The sequence below is a fragment of the Caenorhabditis briggsae genome (assembly GCF_000004555.2).
Source record: "Caenorhabditis briggsae complete genome, chrI, whole genome shotgun sequence".
In the NCBI taxonomy this organism is placed as follows: Eukaryota; Metazoa; Nematoda; class Chromadorea; order Rhabditida; family Rhabditidae; genus Caenorhabditis; species Caenorhabditis briggsae.
This window is the reverse complement of record NC_013489.2, coordinates 15,195,597-15,218,988: the sequence shown is the minus strand read 5'-3', so window position 1 is coordinate 15,218,988 and position 23,392 is coordinate 15,195,597. Positions and strand designations below refer to the sequence as shown.

Genomic DNA, 23,392 nt, shown 5'->3' with positions numbered 1-23,392 from the left:
AGAGAGAGAGAGAGAGAGAGAGAGAGAGAGAGAGAGAGAGAGAGAGAGAGAGAGAGAGAGAGAGAATACCAATTTGTGGGAGAACCCTTCCCCTTTTTGGGCTCTCTCCTGAAAAAAGGTTTTTTTCGAAAATAAAAAAGGAGGGGACCCAGAAAAAATGTGTCTGTTTGTAGGCATTGCATTAAAAACGTAAGTGAGTTTTTTGTTGTCTTTCTCATTTCCTCTCTCTCTCTCTTTATCCTCATCATCATCTCATCATCATCATCGTTTTTTTGTCCCATCTCTCTTAGTGGGGACCCTCTTTGTCGCGCAGCACAGAAGCAGAAAAGTGGGCGGAGCTTAGTCCTTCTGAAGCGACAACGACGAAGAGACTCACCAACACAACCTTCCCAACACATTTTCTTCTGAATTTCCCCCTTCTATATTTTTTGTTACTATAATAATGCTATCCTCATCGTTTTTTCGTGGAAGTATGAAGGAGCGAAAAAATGAGGCGTTAAAGAACCATAAAAGCAAATACATATCGGGAAGCTATCTAGAGACTGGTACGTCTTTTTTGGGGGATCAAAAATGTCGAAAATGGATTAAACAGGGTCGATTTAGTCTGGAACCTTTATTTCTAGATTTCGAAATTTGTCAGTCTAGATTTCGGGATTTGCCAGGAAAAGTCAAGTAATCTTAAGACAGGAACTTTGAGCTCAATTATCTCAATTTCTGTAAGAGATATTCAAAAATCTGCAAGATACAGAAATGTTGGTGATATTATGATAAACAATTTATCAGTTGACTTTGAAATCTTTTACAGAAATCGAGATAATTGAGCTCAAAGTGCAAGTAAAGAGGTATATCCCCATTTTTTACGGAATTTTGATTTTGAAGCTGTCAGAGATAAAACTGAGTTACAATGGATGGATTTCCTCTTTTCGAATTTTCTAAAGCTCAGAGAATTGAAGTCTTTTTGATTCTTGGAAAAATCTGAATCTTACTCTCCGAAAGCCCAGAACTTGGGAAACTTGTGAAATTGTTGGATTTCCTGCAGTTTCTACCCATCTTTCTTATATATTAAGCGCTAGAGGCGTCTGTAGGTCCCCGTGTCAGGCTGTCCGGTTTTGAAAAGCTTGAAAAATAAGTATCGATTACGTTACCCTTTAAGAAAACGTGAGAAGCAAAGCGACCAAACAATATAAACATTAGGTTAAGTCGCGCCGAAGGCGCACCAGCCAGCTGACTGAAGCGCCGGAGGTACGGCAAACATACGGCTGATTAGTTCATTTTCTCTTAAATATTTTTAAAATGCATCTTTCCCCAAATAATATAGGAATGCTTATCCTTTTTTGGAAACTCTCAATTTGCCAGGTACAGTTCCAAAATCTGAAATTTTGCTTTTCGGAAAGTTTCTTGAGACCCAAAACAAGCTATAGACTCAGTCAATACATTTGTGAACATTACCCCAACTCACAGAATGGGACAAAAAAATGAACCAGTTGGAGTTGTAAACACAACCACACTCACACCCTGTGAGACAATTTCCGTTCTTCTTCTTCTCACAGATCTTTTTCTCTCTAAAATTGAAAAAAATAAACAGACACCTCTTCTTTTCGCTTTTCCTATAGTTTTGGACACATAAACAGAAGAAGACACATACTTTTTGACATTTCAGTTTAATTAGAATTGAGTGCGCGGGAAAAAGCATAGTGACGAAAATATGGGGGTCCTCCTCTCCCCCAAAAAGACACCCCCAGGGGACAAATTTTCCAGCGAATGATGATGATGGTGATGATGAGCCAATATATAAGATTTGAGGCAAAGATTTAGCACTCTTCAAGTGCTCCCTCTAGGTTCTAGAACCTCTAGACTAAGAAACAAAAACGGAGCAAAAAAAAGAGCATGGCCAAGGGTAGACATTGAACCAGGGATCCCTTGCGGGCCCTGCCACAGTTACTCTATCACTATTTTTAGACCAACTACATTCGATATAATAGAACTCAGTGAGTACTACAAAATGATACACTTTGGAATACTGTACCTTGTCTATGAACAAAGTTCCAAAGCCATAAAATTGTGTCCGCGTAGCTCAAAGGGTTTTGGCTTGTAACTTTATTCATAGACAAGATACAGTATTCCAAATAGTATCATTTTGTAGTACTCGTCAAGCTCTATCGAATTCAATATGATTGTTCCGTTTCCCAAAGAAAGCCAACGAGTAGCACAGCTCAGCTGGTTGGAGATGGCTGCCTAGGGTATACAGGTCCATTACATCTTTGTCGAGTCCTGTTTTTTTCAAACCCGGAACCTAACCCCATCCTAGGAACAGCTGATTTTGAGTCCCCGCCTTCCCGTGGTGTTTTGACAGATTTCTATATCAAAAACGACCCTACCAATGTCCCACCATTCATTATCCTTCTCCTCAATTCCCAAAATCCTTTCCAAAATGATATTCGTCGCATCTCGTCGTAGTCTTAGTACAAGCCCGATGCCTCCACCATTGCCACGTCATCAGCCCCCATCAGTTGTAGTACCAAAGTTCTCATCAACTACTCGTCGTGTGCCAGCATGGTGCAACATGACAAGCGATGAGCGACAGGAGCACAAAAAGCAACTTGAGGAATTGCGGCTCCGTGAGCACATGAAAGACGAAGAGCGGCGACAAAGACGACAGGATCCCGGGAAGCAGCTGTTGCTCACCTCCTCCTGCGGTCCTTTCTCTTCGCATGCACCCGCACCGCGAGTCATCGTTTTTGAATGCGAAGGAGAAGAGAAAAAGAGCATTCAGCAACTGATCGGTGGTGGCTCTCATCATCACAATAATTTGCTTGTCCTAAATCAAATGCCCACTCGACTTGACATTGTTGGAAATTTGAAGTTCTCCAGCTCCACTGACGATGGAGCAATGGAGGAGGAGAGCGGTGACGTTACCGCGTGTTTCGTTCTTCCCTCACCATCTAGTTTCTCGAAATTAACCATTTTGGACACAGAACAAGATGAGGAGGAGTGTGAGTTTTTAGTTTAGATGTATTTGACTGAAACGGGAGGGTTAGAAGTTTGTTTCCCTTATAACTTTCTTAAGGACTGATCCTTTCTGCTTGAAGTTTGAATAGTTCAACTTGGCTTTTTATAACCTTCCTATTGATATCAAATGTTATTATTCAAGCGTACCGGACTGGGCTGGAAATTTTCCTAAGCTTCGGCATTATCTTATTTCCTCTATAACTTTTGCAAAATTTCAAACTTTGCTTCTTGAGAGCTTCTCGTTTAGGACTATTCCATAACTCTAGTATTCTCTTCATATCTTCCTTCAAATTCACCCACTCGTTTTGAAATGTGAATATTTAGATTTGTCCAGTAAAGAGCTACAACCGGCTACCAAAATCGTCTAGTTTTCTTCATTTCATCTTCCATTGAGTGTCTTTCAAATTCTAAACCACGACTTTAACAATTCTCTTAAGAGTTGGCCTTAATTTTATTTGATTCTCCCTTTGGATTTCTTCTCAAAATCGACATTTCAAATTTAGAATAATTTTACTGAATTTCTATGGATCAAAGCTTCAATTTAAAATCCATTTTGCCTCCCTTGTAAATTCTAAAAACTTCAGAATTTCAAAAATCAATTTATCCCAGAAAATAGGACTGTTTATTCTTTTGGGAACCGTTGAAACCTTGTGATTTCACTAATTATAATTGGAAAAAGTGCGTATTGTTGTGCTCGAGGGCTCCTTTGATTAATTGTTGTCATGCTCTCTGTCTGTCTCTCTCTCTCTCTCTCTCTCTCTCTCTCTCTCTCTCTCTCTTTTCTGATCTCTTTTGATTTTTTGATATTGGGGGAACAAAAACGAACAAAAACGCAAATTTCAGTTTCAACAAAGTTCTGTGTTTTTATGGTTTTTTTAACACATTTCGGAAATAAAATTTCAAAAAAAAAAAGAAATCAAAGAAGAAAAACATGTGTCACTAACATCTGGTATCTAGAAAAAAATCGCAAAAGCATTGGATCAAAGTTTATGGAAGTTTGAAAAATCTAATTTTTGACCTGAAGGGGTAACCGGATACGTTTTTTTGAGAGAAAAAATGTCTAGTTTTTGATTTGAAACGAAAAGATGAGAGTTCAGTGACAAGAGGTACCAGGATTTTACTGGGAAAAGAGTTGCATGTTTTTTTTTTGTGAAAGTTGAAATTCAAATTCGGAGTTTAGAGATCAAACTTTTGGTTTCGAAACTTTATGGTTAATTTGGAGCTAAAACTTATGAAATTATTGGGATTTTTTGAGAAAAATAAAGATTCGAAAAGTTGAAAAAGGTATAAGAAGACCAACATTACCGTAAACACTCTAATAGAACGGCACCCGAATCGTCCAATTCGAGCCCATGTATCTCATTTCCTGTGAGAGATATCAAAAGAAGTGAGATATATAGACTCAAATTGGACGGTCCGGGTGGCGTTCTATTAGAGTGTTTACGGCAGACTCTTAGAATTTGAAGGAGTTTTCAAAATTTTATCAAATTTTCCAAAAACTGAAATTTTCGAAAGCTATCGGAATCTTGGAGTTCCAAGGTTGAATTTCAACTCTCTTTGAATTCAAATGTTTTATTTTCATTCAGGGATACTGTATTTTCTCATAGCCCTCTCAAACCAAATAGAAGCCAAAAATAGGAGCCCACTCAAACCGTCAACTTTGAGCTCAATTATCTCGATTCCTGTGAGAGATATCAAAAACTTGTAAACTGATAAAGTATTGGTGATGTATTGATTAACAATTTATTAGTTGGCACATTTCTGATACCTCTTAAAGGAATTGAGATAATTGAGCTCAAAGTTGACTCTTCCACAATTCTTATTTCAAAAAGGTTTGCATTTTTTCGAACTCAAAACCTAAAAAGCATCATCACGTGAACACCCTTCTCTCTCTCTCTCTCTCTCTCTCTCTCTCTCTCTCTCTCTCTCCAGGGACGTTTTCTTGTAAATGGGCGTCGAGAGGTGCCATATGTGTGAGTCTGTGGTAGGGATAAAGATAAACAAAAAAAGTGGAGCCTTCTGGAACAAAAAAGAAGGACCAAAAAGAGCCGGGAGGAAAAGTTGGAACAAGGGAAAAAATTGGAAGAAAAAAGAACATCTTCTTCTTTGTCTTCTTCACAACTATTCCCACATAGCCTTCCTCTCTCTCCCTTCCCTTCCCTTGTATTCCTCATCACTAATTGCCAAGAATTTAAATTTCGTGCCTTTTCGACACTTCCTGACGACTTAAAATTCTGGTGGCAACATATTCTAATATTATTGAATGCTACAGTTTACATTTTTTCAATCCGCTTTTCGAGAATCTGTACATCTTCAATTGTGTGGGTTTTTCAAATTTCATAAACGAAACATTTCTAAAATCTTAAAATTTCTGAAAAAATGCGAGAAGCTTGGAAAAAATTTGAAACTAGAACGAAATTTCTGAAAACCGTATGACCTGAAGATTTGATGAACATTTTATTAGTTGACAACTTTTTGATATCTTCCGAAAGAAGTGAGATATTTTGGCTTAAAGTGGTCCGGGTGGCGTTCTATTAGTGCTTACGGTATCTAAAATACTTATTCTCTGGATTTGATGATTGCTTTCTTTTGATGCTCGTATTTCCTTGAAAACTTGAAATTAAAAAAAATGAATTTTTTTGTTGAAAAATTGAGTTCCCGAAAGTTTTAAATATCTGAAAAATCTGAAATTTTCAAATCCTGTTGAAAAATCAAAAAATCGAAAAAAAAACAATTTTGAATTCTTTTTAAAAAAAGAAGGAATATTTCTTTCGCTTTAGTGTACGCTGATGATAATTCATCCGAGTACTTTATTTTTATAATTCAAATAACTTTTTTAATTCAGAATTCAGAATTTTTTAGATATTTTTGTAATTGCCCTAAATTTCTCCCCTTCCAACGTTGTTCCTTGTCGTGTTTAGACTTTTTTGAAACCTGAAAACTTGCAGAATCTGAAAATCTAAAATTCCAACTCTCAAAACCCCAAAGAACCCTTTTACGACCCATTTTGAGATCCGGTGTCCGCCAATGACCTGCCCATCATCCGGCCGGATGTTTTAATTTCCGGGCTGCTTATCAATAGAGCGAATTTTCTTCCCATCTCATTTATTCTCTTTTTTTGAGCTTTCAGAATCACCTTCTGACATTATTTTTTATATTTTTATTATTTTCAAGTCAAAAGTTGAAAATTCCACCGAAAATAAGAAATAAGCCCTGAGAAGAGGGAAAAAAAATTGACAACAAGTTTTTCGGCTTTTTCTCACTTTTTTCTTCTTCTTCTTCTTCTTCTTCTCACATCGTCGTCGTTTTTTTTTCGGGACCGTGAGCAACACAACTTCCTTGGGAAAGCATGAAGAAGAAGAAGACGTTGTTGGTCAAAACGAAATAGTGCAGTTGATTGAGAGACACGAGAGATCGAGGCAGAGAGGCCTCTCTAAAAATGTCTCTTTTTCTTGAGCATTTTCCAGCTCTTTTCTCTGCGTCTCTTTAGATATCCCCCTCTCTCTCTTCTACTTCTTCTTCTTCTTCTTCTTCACCGTTTTCTTCTTCTTCTCCTTCTTCTGACATCGTCGGTTGTATACAAGGGGTGGGAAGTGAGAGGAGAGCCTTCTTTTCTCTCTATGCTCTCATATATGTGTGCCTGAGCCCCCGTCCTCGTCCCCTCCAACTCTGTCGTGTTTTTGGAGAAGAAGAAGGGGCAGAAGAAGGAGGCCCCTTTTGCCACGTCATCCCTCACCAATTATTCCTTTCTCCTAATCATCATCGCCGTCCCATATTATGACGTCGAGTAGCAACAAAAAAGCGCAAGTCAAATTTTGTACGTTTTTCCGGTTATCTGGATTCTCGTGGTACCGTAACTTTTTCATTCTCCACACAGAAAGTTTGCAATTTGTTTTTTTTTTCTAAATTTGACTAGCTGAGAGCTCTCATTTGATACCCACATTGGCCTGAATTAGACATTTTTGGGTTTTTAGTCATTTTGAGGATCAACGTTTTTTTCTGAAATTGTTGAACTGGGCGAAATCCAAAGTTGTCTAAATCTAGTCTTGTTTATGCTCCTTTTCATAACTTTTTGAGTTCTAAAAATTACGATTCAAGAAGCTAAAAATGACTTTCGAAGGGATCTCTTGGACGTGGTATAGACATTTTATGGCAAATGAACCAAACTTCCTTTTTTCCAATTCTAGTTTTGTTTATACTCATTTCAAAGCTCTAAACCTGAAAATCTAGGTCTGAAAACTTAAAAATGGCCTCTATGACAACTCCATTAGACTTTCTAACAGCGATGTTGGGACCAGTGCCAACCGGGTCATGTTTATACTCATTTTGAAGCACTAAAACTGAAAAATCTAAAAACTTAAGTCTGAAAATTTATAATTCACAATTTAGACATATGTGCCGCTCCTAAAGTTTCAAACCTAAAAATCTACCGTAAACACTCAAATAGAACGCCATGTATCTGATTTTCTATAAGAGATATAAAAAAGTGGTTAACTAAGAAAATGTTGCTAATATCATGATAAACATTTTATCAGTTAGCAACTTTTTGAAATCTTTCAAAAGAAGTGAGATATATAGGCTCAAAGTGGACGGTCCGAATGGCGTTCTATTAGGGTGTTCACGGTAGATTTTTTAACACTCACTATCAGACTACCAATAGAAAACTAAAAATCGTATCGTGAGCCAAAATTTCTTTTTTTTTTTTGAAAAAAAACAAATGCGCGTATTTTGAGGTTTGTTTTGTGACATCCAATTAGTATAAGCAGAAGAAGGGGCTCTCTCTTGAGAATACGACCCCTCATACACACTAATTGCACAGAGGAATCTAGAAATAGGTCCCAAATCTGAAAATCTGTAATCTGAAAATAATAAAATTATTAATCTATTTTTTTTCAGTCAAAGAGTTCCTGGACAAAGCACGAGAGGACTTCAAACAACGATGGGAGAATCCGGCTCAGGTACGCTCTTCTTTTTTTTCATTCCTGAAATGTCAATTGCACACGGATGCTGTTTGGAGATGAAGAAGAATCTAGAATCTACTATACTGAATATTTAACCATGAAGAAGACAATTTGCATATATATCTATGTGTGTATTCTTTCGAGAAGAGCTTCTTTTGCTCTTCATGGAAGTCAAGAACTCTGAAAATCATTTGAAATAAGAAAAAAATGAGCAGACTGTTTGAATTAGTCGCAACAAGAGCTTTGATTTGATATCCATATTGATAGGGTTTATGGGGATTTTCATTTTTGGTCAACCATTTTTGGTGTAAATGTTCGAAATTCAAAGTTAGCTAAATCTAGTCATGTTTAGGCTCCTTTTAAAGCTGAAAATCTAGTAAACTTTCTTTTTGGACTTACTGAAAGGTCTGTATAAGCCAAAACGGGCCAAACATGGCCCAAAAGAATCCCTTAAATCCAATTACTTCAAACTTAGACATGGTTATACTCATTTTGAAACTGAAAACCTCAGAAATCTGAAAAATTAAATTTTTTGAACTTCAGTCTATTCATAAGCCGGTTACAGGCTGGACTTCCTCAAACCTAGTCGTGTTTATACTCATTTTAAAGAGGCAGACCTCCTGAACTTGAATGTTATCTTTACCTGTATCCAGATATTCTGAATCCATTTTTAGATTTCTAAACTACCCGAAACCCCAGAGCACTCCCCGAAAAAAACATTTAAAAATTTATACTTTCTCTCTCTCTCTCTCCATTTCTCGTTTCCTCTCGTTTTCCTATCCCCAGACCAAGTTATAGTGATGAATTGAGCCCTCCCTCTGAGCTTTTTGAGGGGACCTCTTGGCTTGACGGGGGAGAAAATAAAATCTATTTTTAGCCAACCCCCCGCCCCTCCTCTCCACGGAGAAAAAAAAGAGACTTGTTGTATTTTGCATTTTTGAGGCACAACAAAATGAAGAAGAAGAAGGATTGGAAAGCATTGGAGAAGAGAAAAAATCCAAATAACGTTTAAGGGATAGAAAGAATGGCTTTAAAATAGGAGAAGCTGAAGCCTTTCATTATGAGATCTTGAAGAAATGTGTTTGGTCACAAGATTAGAACTGCTTTGGGGTGAAGGGCGTACAAGGGTTTTGAATGGCAAATTTCTGAAATTTTGAAATATCTGGAAATCCCATTGATTGGGCAATTTCGAAGACAACTATGAGGTGCTTTGTGGTGTGACAATTGAATTCCACTCCTTTGTTACATTTGAGCTGGCTACGGTTCTTTGAAAAAAGTAAAACTTTGAGATTTACATTTTTCTGAACCCTTAAAACACCTTAATTTTGGAAATTTAAATTTCAACGCAATCGGACAGATTTGAAAGAACTTATGAGCCGATTTCCGTTTCCGCCTAGATTTTTAACGATAAAAAGTTTTTCAAATGTCTAATTGGGAAATCCATTACTATCCCTCAATGGTTTTACTCCATTCTTTGAAAAATGTTACTGTACCTCCTGAACCTGCATATCAAACTTTTGAAGCCATCTAAAACTTTTGGAGAAGAAGAAGCACACACAGGAGCTCACAAAACCCAATTTAAATTTGAGAAGATTTTTTCGAGAGTCCTCTTCTTCGTCTTTTTTTCCCGAAGAAAAGAAATGACACCTCTTCTACCCCTTCTTCTTCACACCCACGTCTTCTTCCTCTTCTTTCGACCCGACGACGACGTCTTCTGATTCTGAAGAGTCGACGACATCGGAAATCAAATTCAGTGGAGAAAAAAAAGAAGAGAGAGAGAGTTTCGATACTTTCCTTTCTCTCCCTCCTCCCCCCGTTTGAATTCGAGGGGACCCTTATTAGGGTGCGATGCGGTCGCGTCGCGGCGGGATCACTGAAAAATTGGAAATCTTGGAAAGATAGGCTTGTTTGTACTTTTTTGAATCCTCCGAACTTGAGAAATCTGATAATTACAGTTTGAGAAAAATTGGAGCAAAACCTAGGGATTTATGGTCTAAACTGTTTCTGAGGAGGTCCAATCAACTTTAAAGAATCGCAAGAAAGTCTGGAATTCTTATAATCTGGACGTGTTTAGACTTTATTGAATCCTCAAAACTTGGGTAGTCTGAAAATTAACATTTCAAATGGAATGGACAATTGTGAAGGAAGATATGAGCATGTGATGTTTGGAAGCTGGTTTTTTCACCAACTCAAGAACTCAAAAGAAGTTCAATGAAAGATAATTAAATTGGAAATTGAAAAATTAGTGGTAATCACTTTTTCAAAATGTTATGGGAAAATTTCGAAACGGAAGCTTCTAGAAAGCTCATTTTTCCTCTGAAACTTCAATCTGAAAATGCAAGCTACTGATATTCCGATGGAAATCGATTATAGCGATTTTGGAGAGGTACGTCAATTAGCAGGTTTCAACTTTCTGAAATATTAAACTTTTTGCGAATCTGGAAATCAAAATTTCGAAAAAAACAAACAATTTGAAAGGAGTTATGGGCAATTCAAAATTTCTATTTTCCGACGACTCCCCTATTGGCTTTTTTTTTATTTTAATTTTAATTTTTTTATTGATCAGGTGTAATAAAACATTAGAGGGCAGGACATGAAAGACTCAGAAAAAATGCCCCTCACGAGGCCGATCATGATTCTATAAAAAGTTCTCATCCTATAAACCCTTGAGAGGAATTTCAATAAATTCCTGAAGATCTATTTTTGTAATGATCTGAATCCCATCGTTATCATTAGAATCCAGTTTTCTCATGAAGAAAATTCTCAAGGAACGATTGGAATGTGTTCCCCAATCGTAATCGGATCATTAAATTTGGGATCTTAATTACCCTAATTAATTCATTAATGCAAAAGAAGATTTTCTAATTTGGGACTTTCCAAATGTATGACGTTTTTGGCTTTGAAGTTGTTTCATTCACTGCTCGTGCGACAGCCGTTTCCTCTTCTTCTTTCACCTTGGTTCACCAAACAGGGTCATCTGACGTAGTGGTGAAGGCATATGTCTTTGGTGCGAGAGGTTTTTCGTTCGATACCGTTCGGTGCTAATCTCTTTTTGCTTTCTTGCTAGAGACATCTCGACCAACTACTACTTCTTCTAAGCCTATATTTATAGTCAGAAGAGAAAAACAATGCTATTTTAGTTCTTTTTTCTGGGTGTACGTGACAATTTGCATTATATATTTATGCTTTCGATATATACTAGATCCCTCCTCTTCAATATTATAAAAGAAGTTCATTCGTCTGAAAATTAGAGAGAGAAAACAGCGAAAACAACACATTTTCGGGGATCAATGATCACACTTCAGCTTCTTCTTTTCTTCTTACTTTATGAATCTCAAGAAGAAGAAAAACACCTGCGGGGCACACTTCCGCGTTTTGAAATGCTCAATTATATCGAATCCTATAAGAGATGTCAAAAATTTGTCAACAGCAAAAATTTTTATCACAATACCCCCAACATTTTATCAGTTAACTTTTTTAGTATGGTTTCTAGCAACCAAGATAATTGAGCTCAAAGTAAAAGTACCGTAAACACTCTAATAGAAGGCCACCCAAACCGTCCACTTTGAGCCCATTTATCTCGGTTCCTGTGAAAGATATCAAAAAGTGTTTAACTGACAAAATGTTTATCAATCATAGTATCACCAATATTTTATCAATTGACCAGTTTTTGATATCTCTCACAGGAACTGAGATATACGGGCTCAAAGTTGGTGGGTTGAGCAGCCTTCTGTTAGAGTGTTTAAGATATTAAAAAATCTAGAATTGTTTGTTTTTTTTTCAAAAATTTTCCCTTCAACTAAACAGTATGTAAACCATATTTTTAGCTCAATTCTAACCAAAGTTAAGAACTGTTTTGGAGAAAAACCCTTTTTTAGAAAATTAATTTTAGATTTCTCTCCCTCCCCAAGAAAGATAATCCGCTTTTCTAAATCCTATAATCCTTGATACCCAAATCCCTTGAGATATTGTTCGTTGTTTCTTTCCGATTTCCAAAAATAGAAAAGAGAAGAAGACCTTCAAAACATTTTTTGTGTCTAGACAATAATTCTTTGGAGCTGAAAATAATTTTTTTTGCATTCTGATTTTTCGAACTTTAGGGAGTTGGAAAAATGAGCTGCCCACTTTGAACTCGAATATCTCGGTTACTGTAAAACATATCAGAAAGTGGTCAACTGATAGAATGTTGCTGATATTATGATAAAAATTTTATCAGTTGATTATTATTTGATATCTTTTACAGGAACCGAGATATATAGGTTCAAAGTATAAGTATAGAGTGGTCTTCTGTTAGAGTTTACGTAAAGAGTATAGCTGGGAAAACTTTCAAAACTTTCCGATCTTTTGCTTTTTTCTGTTTTTTTATAAATAGAATTTCTTCATTATAGTTATAATGATCCCAATAACCAATTTCCCATCAGGCATTTTTCTTAATTAATGCCTTAATTACTTCTCTATATAGGTCAAGCTGGCTCCGCCCATTTCTAATCATCTTTCTTTTTTTGCTGCAGAATAAAATTATCCATTCTATTTTTATTTCCTCATCCCCATCCCATTTCCCATTTCCTTCGTAATTAAAGTTTTTTTGGGTCCGTATGTGTTTGCGCCTGACTTTCGATTGCTCATCTCTTGATATTTTTATGTGTTTTTTCGAGTTATTTTTAGAAGAAAAAGCGAAGAAGAAGAAGAATTTTTTCTTCGTTTCATCCTCTTAACTTCTGCTTCTTCTGCTTCTAATCATCATCCGGAAAAGACTCATAACATGTTTTTTTCTTATTCTTAAAATAGAGAAGTTAGGTGTCAAACACGGCCTGCTGAAAACGAAAAAACTGCGAATTTCATTTACGTCTTCGTATATAAATATATTTATTCCTAGCTCCAAGTTTCTAATTATGGCCACGCCCCCATGTGTTATAGGTTTCTAGGAAAAGTTTTAGTTGATTTTATTCTTTGTGGCACTCTTGACGCTACCGTAAACCCTCTGTTAGAAGCTAACCCTATACGTTCACTTTGAGCTCAATTATCTCGATTTCTGTAAAAGATATCAAAAAGGTGTAAACTTATAAATTGTTTATCACAATATCACCTACATTTTATCAACAAATTTTTGATGTCTCTTATAGGTAACATGCTAACATGCTCTCTGAAAGACATGTAACATGCTCTCTGAAAGACATGTAACATGCTCTCTGAAAGACATTATCATAGCTTCTAGGCAATATATCAGAAAATTGTTAACTAGCAAAGTATTTATAATTAAATTTCCCACATTCTTCTAGTTTACACTTTTAGCTTTCCTCCCAGATACCTGTGGCTCAAGGCGCCAAACCCCATTATCCCATCTCGAATCTTAAAATATAAGTCCCCCCCCCCCCAACCACCTGCTCCAAACGTTTTTTCGAGTTTAAAACCACTCTGCTCCCGAAACTTAGTGTGTGTTCATTTTCTCTGCATTCTCTTTTCTCTATCTATGATCCCCGCCGGGCGGGTAGGTCGAGAGAGAACGAGAGGAGAGGCAAGACGCGCTTTTATTTGGTTGCTTGGCTATTTTTAGATCCAGTTGGGGTGGTCTTTCTCTTTTTCTCTTCCCCTCTCGACAGTATTTTCTCTCTATCACTTCCGATCCCGTTTTTTGGGGTTGGAAAAGAAACCGCTCTCTCTCTCTCTTCTTTTCTCGTTTTTCCAAGTCTCTCTCTATCCCTCTCTCACTCTCTATAGCCCTGTACCGTATTTCTCTAGTGACGTCATCAAGATGAACACGTGCCCTGAAGATGTAGACAAAAAAGAAGAAGATGTTCTGAAGAAACAATTGGACGACGAGGACGACGATGAACTGTGGAGGCGGCGACTCTCTGAAGCAATTCGTCGGGAGGATCGTGGCGACTTCGTTGTCGCCGACGACGACGACGATGACTTCGTTCTCCACCCACTATGTCGTGCGGGTCCGCTTCAGATGACTGTCAAGTCGTCAACCAATACCTCCCCAACGAACACAACATCCTCTTCGGCTTTTCAGTCAGCACCATCCACGGATACAGAAGAAGAAGAAGAAGAAGAGGACGATGAGGAGGAGTCAACAACCTCAGGCGGTTTTCCATTAGGATTCCCTTTGACACCCATCACTGCACACAACATCACATCCTCTATCACCACGGGACTAGTCAAGAAGCGTCGAAGCTCGTCGTCTCCAGAGGATATTTGTCGTGAAAAGATTCCACATCTCCTCCTTAAAACGTCTTCTGGGGTGGTGGTGCCGCTTCGATCGCAACGACGCATCCTTCAAGCACCACCACCATCCTCGGCGGTTCGTACTGCACCACCGCCCGGCTTTCCGGCCTATTCGGTGAGCTCTCTGCAACAGAAGGATGGAGATGATTCGCCGATGGCCGACCTAGATGACAACTATCTTAGAAGACCAACAACTTCAGCCAGTGCTCCAACGAGTCCTATTGATCATAGAGTTCGTCGAGGTGCCTCGGAGACTGGAGACCTCAATTTCGCTGCCGAGATTTTCTGGTTGAAGACACAGCTGTCCGATCATTGGTCCATGAAATGGCTGTTTCAGGTAAAAAAGGGTCACTCATTAAACCAAGTCCATTGTGGCTCTTTAAGATGACTTTGTCCCTTTAAACTCCAAATTATGGAAATCTTTCAAAGTTCCATATTATAGTATTTCCTAGATTTTATTTTTCTATATTTGACAAAACTCTTTAAATTAGGTCAGGCCTTAATACCAATCTTGGTTCTAAGTATGCGCCTTTAAGGGATCAGGACTCTCTAGATTTTAAGCCAAACAAAACCTTTTTCTTCTTCTTCTTTATTTCTTTATTTTTAGACTCTTATCCTTCTCTTTTGTTGTTGTTGGCCAAAGAGTCCCCTCCAATCTCTAGCATGAGCAAAAGTGTCTAAAAATAGAGCCCTCTCTTTCGATATGTGGGCATTTTTAGGAATACAAATTATAGAGGCGCCAAGATTCAAATGCTCACAGGTATTCTGATCGTCTCAGATTGGCATTAGCCAGAAATAGAAAAACGCCGCTTAGATGTGGGGTTTAGAATCAGAAGTGATCAGAAGACGTGACGATGGGCAGGTGAAAACAGGGTTTCGCTTATGGAGGCTTTCGCTTATAACCATGGCGGCGAGGGAACTGGAAATAAAGAGAGGATGTATGTAATTTGTTGTTTGGAGCCCCAACAAATGCGCAAATAATCACCAGGTACCGACCTTCTGATAAGAAAAGTGATAAGGAATAACGGGAAGAGGTACACAACGTTAATGGGTACCGCTATCAGTGTGGTTGTAGAGACCTGCATTTCTGGGATTAATGAATGAATGTAGTGCTAATAGAAAGACGTTAAATAAAGACGTTAAATAAGGGACCAAGGACTTTTAGGCATTGTCTTGGTATTGTGTTTAAATCAAAAAATCAGAGTCAGTGATCACAACATTTGTGTTTTTTTTTCTGTATATACAATGAATGTCTCTAAAAATAGATACCCGAAATGTACAAAAACAAAATTATCCTCTCTTTGTTTTTCTATTACATGGTCATCATCCCTCCATTCTGTTACCCATCATCACGCTCTTCTAACTTTTTACTCAACTCGAATTAAAAAAAATCGATAACATGACAGTTAACAATAATTATTGCTATGTAAGTTTTTTTAGTTGATTATCGATTTTTCTTGCTGTTCAACCATCCACTTCCGATTGTCATAAGGCTCTCTCTCTCTCAGTCACAGCACAATACGTTTCCGGGGGGATTGCAATCCAAATACACAAACTCTCTTTCTCTCCCCGTGTCTTCTTGTTTGTCTATTGACACAACTATTTTTCTTTTCGGGCCCTCCTTTTTCTTCTTTTCCATCATCGAGTTCCATACAATATCATACCATAATGGCACACCGGGGTCTTGAAACACTTGCAAAAACACTTTAAAAAATAAACTGGGCCTATGAAGGGAGACGAGGGATTTGAGTCTTACTACCTGCAAGAATAAAAATGTTCCAGAAGATTCTGGAAGTGTGGAGTTTTCTGAGTACATTGAACGGAATCAGACCTTCATTTTTATAGTTGACAACTTTTTTGAAGAATTGAGCCCTGAAGAGCTTGCAAGCGAGCCCATCTTCTAGGTTCAAATCGGGCGCCTTGGAGAGTTTGGATCTAATACTTACAATTAGCTCTTAAGAAAATCAATCACCTGAAAACTGAGAACTGATCGTGAGAAAAATATTAATTTGATTCTAATTTTGCCAGCCCCGACCTCGTTACATGATGTGATTAGACGGAAGTCCTTAAAGTAGAAATATATAATCGATTTGAATTAAAAGGTGGAAGAGTCAGCAGCAGATTCATTCTATTTCTCTATCTATGTCATCATGTGCTTCTTCTCCACCCGCCACGCCTTCTATCCAGAGAGCGTAGTCATCACCCCCATTTCCCAGCTCTAATCCCCCTTCGTCCTCCCAACCTCACACATGACATCGCGTCGTTTCTCCCGTTGCTCATCTGAAGTTTCGTCTTCTGAAGACCTAAACTCGTGTACCACATCGTGTTCATCTGAAGACGATGATGATGTGGATTCATCGGACGACCTCACAACACCATCTACATCTTCGGATGGCAGTTGTGAGAGTTATGATGATGAGGAGGACGAGGTTGTGGAGGAGCACGCGTTGACACCACAGCCAAATGTCAGCCAGGCTTTGTTAAAGCTGAGCAATTTGGACTTGAATTCGAGTTGGCCGAATTTAGAAGTTAGGGTTTGTTCAGTTTTCCCCAGTCTTTCTCAGGGTTTGGTATTAGGCTTCTTAGGATTTGAGCCTCAGATTTGACAAAAGCCTGAGCCTATCTATCTTAGGCTCATCTAGTTGAGCTTATTCGATTTTCAGCTAAGCTCAGTGATATTACAATGTTTTAAGATTTTCAGAAATTCTCCAAACAGCATCCCTAGGAAACTACAGTTTATTTTTGAAATTTCAAGTTTCCCGCCAGATCAAAACTTCCTCAAATTTTCAGAACACGGCGTGTCTCGACGACTTCGATCGGATAAAAACGCTGGGAACCGGCTCGTTTGGTCGTGTGATGCTTGTCAAACATAAGCAGTCGGGCAACTATTATGCCATGAAAATTCTCGACAAACAAAAGGTAATTGGTTGGGGGTTACTGTAGTTTTTTTGAATTCAAAAAACTTGAAATTTCGAGCCGTCTGAAAAGAACCTTAAGCTTTTTCGACTTTTCTGAAAGTTTCAGAATATACGAAACAGAATAAGAGTTTCATTTTTGGAGTTAACAGAATTTTTCAAAAACAAGTCCTACGAAAATATGCCACGTGGAAGTGCGCAGACAATTGGTGCCAGATTTCGACCTAGAATCTCTTCAGGGCTCAATTTTTCAAAAACATTGTCAACTACAAAAATGAAGCTCTAGTTCTGTTATGTGTGCTCTGAAAATGTTGAACTTTCAGAATCTTCCGGAACACTCTTATTCTTTCAGGTAGTAAAACTTAAACAAGTGGAGCACACGCTGAACGAGAAGCGCATCCTTCAAGCCATCGATTTTCCATTCTTGGTCAACATGACATTCTCGTTCAAGGTATGTTTTAGTGTTTAGTGTGTGGGTGTATCCATAATAGGACATAATTAAAGATTATTCCTAGAATGTGTGTACGTGCCGCAGGTGATAAAAGAGTGATAAACAAGTTTTTATAAATAAACGTGATTAGGAAGGAAAAGCGGGAAAAGTAGCTGGAAAAAATGTTGCAAAAGTTTTTTGGACATTAAAGATTAGAAATGGGAAGTGAGGGTGAAGTTGGAAATTTGGTCCAAGTCTTGCTCAAGACTTGCCCAATAATCCAGCAAACATTTGAGCATAAGTTGGGATATAACTCGCTTCATTTTCAATCTAGAATTTCAATTTTTTAATGCATTTGAATAAAAAATACAAGACCTAACTTTTACTAGTTAAACATTTTCCTGAAAAATGAATATCTGACAAGATATACCATGTTGAAACTGGCGCGCCGACTGATCGTACGCCTTGTCACAGTTTCAAGTGACATGTCTCGAGTTCTAATTGTTTCAATGATCTGATAATGTTTGAGCATATCAAACAAGCCTAGTGCTTCATTTTTGTAATTGACAATTTCCCGGAAAAAATAGTTCCTGAAAATTTACGCCACGTGGAAGTGCGCAGACTCTCGGCTCCAGATTTTGACCTAGTAGAAGCGCGAGCTTCCACCTGGCATATCTCCTTAGTGTTTATTTTTTCAGGAAAAGATTTCACAGCAAAAATAAAGCTCAATTTTTGTTTAATAAGTTCTGAAACTTTCAAGTGAATAGAACAATTCCTGGAAAAGTTACATAGCTTCAAAGTCGACTAGAGTTAGATTAAGCCTATTTTTTAAAAACAACAATCCATTGTTTTCCAGGACAACTCAAATCTGTACATGGTATTGGAATTCATCTCGGGAGGAGAAATGTTCTCCCATCTTCGCCGAATCGGACGCTTCTCGGAACCTCATTCTCGCTTCTACGCTGCTCAAATCGTGTTGGCATTCGAGTACTTGCACTCGTTGGATCTCATCTATCGTGATTTGAAGCCAGAGAATTTGCTCATCGACTCGACTGGATATTTGAAGGTATTTATATATTTATATATGATAGGATTAGTAGGGGAGAATAAGATTGAAAATGGATTAGAGAGACGGCGATCAGATGTTGTGTCTCTCTTGACATATTCATCCATTATATTACGTCAACTTTTCAGATCACCGACTTTGGATTCGCGAAACGCGTCAAGGGGCGAACGTGGACGTTGTGCGGAACTCCAGAATACTTGGCACCGGAGATTATCCTTTCCAAAGGATACAACAAGGCTGTTGATTGGTGGGCACTTGGCGTGTTGATCTACGAAATGGCTGCCGGATACCCACCATTCTTCGCCGATCAACCAATTCAGATCATGAGAAAATCGTGTCAGGAAAGGTGAGAGGGAAATTTAGGAAAAATGGAAAACTAAGAAAATGGGGGTTTGTTGAATTTGTTAAGTCAAAACCCTTTGTGGGCGAGAGGTAGGGATCAGCGACGCAGGCGGAAGAGACTGTCTTACACGTGGCATAACTTACTGTACACTAATTTTATCAAAAAGTGTTCAACTACAAAAATGAAGCACCATTTTTTAATGATAAACTCTAAAATCTTCCAACAAATGCAACAAATTCCAATTATTTTTGTAGAGCTTTAAACTTTTAATAACTTCTACTACTCAAAATGTTTCAAATTCTACTTCAACTTGAAATATCTTGGCTCCCAGTAAAGTTATCAAAGATGGTCAATTGCTAAAATGTGTAAAATTTATTTTCCTACATTTTATCAATTGACTACTTTCTGATATCTGGTTCGAAAACCAAGATAATCAGCGACGATCCTTCCCCTCAAGAATTCATTCAAATTCCAACTTTTTTCCAGGTCAAATTCCCATCTCACTTCTCAAACGAGCTCAAAGACTTGCTCAAGAACCTGCTCCAAGTGGATTTGACGAAACGGTACGGAAATCTAAAGAACGGAGTGGCCGACATCAAAAATCACAAATGGTTCGGATCTACCGACTGGATTGCCATCTATCAGCGAAAGGTTAGTGATATGCAATTGCTGGATCTTTTTTTGTGCATGTCTGTTTGTCTGTCTGTCCGCATGCCCTCTATCTATCTCTCTATCGTTGTGTTCATCTATATCTATCCAATATTCGAGTGTGCTGTGTGTGGATTTCTCTATAGTTGTTGTGGTTGTTATTTGATTTGTAGATCAAACCGCCCTCATTCTCCAACGGAGAACCCAAGGGACGGCTATTCGAAGCGCTGTATGCACGTGTCGATGGTCCAGCTGACACTCGACACTTTGTGGAAGAAGTTCAGGAACCAACGCAATTCGTGATCGCATCGACGTGTCAGCTGCCGGAGCTGTTTGAGGATTTCTAGATATGCATGCGAATTCCTTCTACTTCTTCTTCATCTAATTTTCACTCCAAAATTTCAACGTATTCAAATATCTTGGTTTGGTTTTTTTTCTTTCTTTCTTTAGATATAACTTTATATAGCTAGAGTTAACTGTTGCGGCAAATGAGCCCCGCTGTGTCCTCAACTATCTCAGTACCTGATAAAGTTATCAAACAAGTCTTAACTAGTAAAACATGTTAAATTTAATTTTACACATTTTGCTAGTTTTCCTCTTTTTGATAACTTTTACAGGAAATGAGATAATTTGGGTTAAATTTAGGGTGTCATTTCCAAGTTTAGTCATCAGGAAAAACTAGTTCTGACTGCTTAAAGTTAGAAAACCATTTTAGGCAAGATTTTTAGAAAACCTTGATAGTCTTGATTTCTTTGATTGCTATCAAAGTTTTGTAAACTAGTAAAATGTGTGAAATTAAGTTTTACACATCTTATCAGTTATCACTTTTTGATAGCTCTCACAGAAACTGAGATAAGTTAGGGAAAGCAAGTGATTGATGGTTTGCAAGTGCGCTTTGTTGTGAAATAGATTTTTGTTTCATTTTTTGCATGATAGGCCGCCCGTAGACTTCGAATTAACAAGTGCTAAAAGTTAACAAATGCACGCACTTTGTATATTTTGAAAATCTGTGTTATCATCTCTCTATCAATAGTTTATTTAGTTATCACATCAAAAAATCCACGTGGCAAATTTTCCATATTTCTTCTAGCCCATCTTTCTGAGCATCTTCATGAGCACAAATTTCGTTTTGATCTATTTTTCTTACTCAAAGAAATCTAATTTTTTATAGGAAATATTATTAATCAAAAGTAGTGCACTATATACATTTTTGGATATGGTGAGTTTCTGAAAAAAAGATTCCGGAAAAAAATTAGGGTTGATTGCCACGTGGATTTTTTGTTTATCTGTAGACAGAATTCAAATTAAATTTTCAAAACTCAGATTTTCAAAATTCAGTAAAAAGTTTTTTTTTAAAAAATTTCAAATACCGCGGTATTCCGTAAAGGTGTACCGCAAAAGCTGTAAAAGAAGGGCCCCAATTTTCAACTTTGACCCAATTTATCTCGGTTCCTAATTAAGATATAAATTATTTATCAACTGATGAATTTTTTATCATAACACCTATACATTTTTGTTAGTTGACACATTTTTGATATCTCTTATAGGAGCTGATATAATTGAGCTCAAACTTGACAGAGAGTTTTACGGTAAATTTGTGTGCAAACGCGTCCCATAGTACAAAAAACCAACAGAGCGCATTTGCATCACTTAAAAATGATAAATTAAATTCAGATTAACTAATTAAGTGGCTATAATTCAAAAAATTCATAATTCCAGATCGAAGCTCCATTCCTTCCAAAATGCCGTGGTCCAGGTGACGCCTCGAATTTCGATGACTACGAAGAAGAGCCATTGCGCATCTCGGGCACCGAGAAATGCTCCAAGGAGTTTGCCGAATTCTAAATTTTCCAAAAAACAAAATCTAAAAATTGTTCACCATTTTTTGTAGTTTGCATATTCACTCCCTCTCCTGTCTCACCCCGTTTTGCCTCCGGTTTTTCTAAGCTCCGCCCACTTTTTCCCCATTTCCCCCCGAATTCAAAAAAGTCCCCCAAATAAGAAACTCAAGCCAAAAATATTTGGAATTTCTTAAAACAAATGCTTTACCCTATTTTTAAAATCTATATCTATATTTTCCTTTAAAAAAGTTCTTTAATTCTCTTGCCCCGCCTCCTCTCCCCCCTCAAGCTCCGCCCCTTTTTTTCTCTAATAAAATGTAAAAAATTAATATTCCCATCCCCCACTTCTTTTCTCTCCCTTCAATTCTCATTTTCTACCTTAATATCAAAATTGTTCTAGTCAACACACACCAACAAACTCCGCCCCTTCTAAAAATTTTCCTTTTCTAGTCCCGCCCCGACTTTTTAAAAAAAGTTGTCTGCAAAAAAACTCCCCCTCCCCCCTTATTAATTATATTTTGGCCCTAAACACACTACCCATATGTATTATATATTCCCTTGTCTTCTTCTCTCACTGAAAAATTTAATTTTTTTTTCCCACCCCCTTTATTTTGACTCCTTTCCTTTTTTTCCAGAAATTTCTATTTTTCTTCTCTCCCCTCTCTGTCTCCCTCCCTCTCTTTCGTCATAAAGTAGTTTTTTTTAAACTTTTTATTCTTACCAAACAATTATCTTTACTCCGAACTATCACCAATTCTGTGTTTGAGTGTGTCAGGTGTTCCCGTGTCGCCGACCATAGCGAAGTCAGTAATGGACCAGAATTTCCCAAATTTTCACAGAAAACCCGAAATAGCAGCGAGATGGTGCCCGTCTATTTTGGTTTTGATCATATCAAAAATGAGGTCATGAGATTAAAAAAAAACTTTTTTTTTGAGAGCATTTAGGCTTTTTCTGCTCTCCAATGTAGGTTGACAAGTTCACGAAAAAATCACACCGCCTGGCGGAATCTTCTGGTTTTTTGCGCGAAAAAACTTGAAAATGGGCTTGATCTACCAATGCAAAATGTGTTTTTTTCATTCTCTTTGTGATTATTTTCTCGATTTTTCCTGATGATTCAGCGGATAGTTGATCAGTTGACAACTTTTTGATATCGTTTACAGGAACTGATAGTAAGTCTTATATAAGGCATTTTTTTCGAAATCCAAAAAAAATTTTTTTTTTTGATTTTTTGTCATAGAAACGTTCCACATTCAATTTCAAGTTACTTCCCAAAATTTCAGGCCCAAATCTCTTATTTGAACAAAGTTATTAAGGATTTTTCTAAGCCTATACTTAAGCCAAAATTCGGTTTCAGGCTTTTGTCCATAACTTCGTATCGAGAAGAGATCTCGATCTGATATTTGAATCCGGTACCTAAAATTGAACGTCAAACGTTTTCATAACAAAAAATCTCAAAAAATTGACAAACATTTTTTTTGATCGAAAAAAAGCTAAGTCTTTGAATCCGGTACCTAAAATTGAACGTCAAACGTTTTCTTAACAAAAAATCTCAAAAAATTGACAAACATTTTTTTTGGTCGAAAAAAAGCTAAGTCTTACATAAGGCATTTTTTCGAAATCCAAAAAAAATTTTTTTTTGATTTTTTGTCATAGAAACGTTCCACATTTAATTTCAAGTTACGTCCCAAAATTTCAGGCCCAAATCTCTTATTTGAACAAAGTTATTAAGGATTTTTCTAAGCCTATACTTAAGCCAAAATTCGGTTTCAGGCTTTTGTCCATAACTTCGTATCGAGAAGAGATCTCGATCTGATATTTGAATCCGGTACCTAAAATTGAACGTCAAACGTTTTCTTAACAAAAAATCTCAAAAAATTGACAAACATTTTTTTTGATCGAAAAAAAGCTAAGTCTTACATAAGGCATTTTTTCGAAATCCAAAATTTTTTTT

General features: G+C 37.3%; 3 protein-coding genes across 3 annotated transcripts in view; all 3 read left to right on the top strand.

Moving 5' to 3' along the window:
- Positions 1 to 19,947, top strand: part of Cbr-kin-1 — a gene marked incomplete at both ends in the record, with an annotated part of 21,414 nt that extends 1,467 nt beyond the window's left edge. Inside the window, 8 exon segments of the mRNA XM_002640696.1 lie at positions 7,906 to 7,967; positions 16,989 to 17,117; positions 17,466 to 17,564; positions 18,400 to 18,609; positions 18,738 to 18,932; positions 18,935 to 18,955; positions 19,439 to 19,603; positions 19,774 to 19,947. Coding sequence (XP_002640742.1) covers positions 7,906 to 7,967; positions 16,989 to 17,117; positions 17,466 to 17,564; positions 18,400 to 18,609; positions 18,738 to 18,932; positions 18,935 to 18,955; positions 19,439 to 19,603; positions 19,774 to 19,947 — 1,055 coding nt within the window.
- On the top strand, positions 2,432 to 3,377 carry CBG19816 (the record flags this gene model as incomplete). Its single annotated transcript, XM_002640698.1, has 2 exons — positions 2,432 to 2,993; positions 3,334 to 3,377. The coding sequence occupies 2 exons, from the start codon at positions 2,432 to 2,434 to the stop codon at positions 3,375 to 3,377; spliced, it is 606 nt and encodes a 201-aa protein (XP_002640744.1).
- CBG19815 lies at positions 13,723 to 14,865 on the top strand (the record flags this gene model as incomplete). The annotated part of the gene is made up of 2 exons (XM_002640697.1): positions 13,723 to 14,535; positions 14,806 to 14,865. The coding sequence occupies 2 exons, from the start codon at positions 13,723 to 13,725 to the stop codon at positions 14,863 to 14,865; spliced, it is 873 nt and encodes a 290-aa protein (XP_002640743.1).
- Positions 19,948 to 23,392: the final 3,445 nt, after the last annotated feature.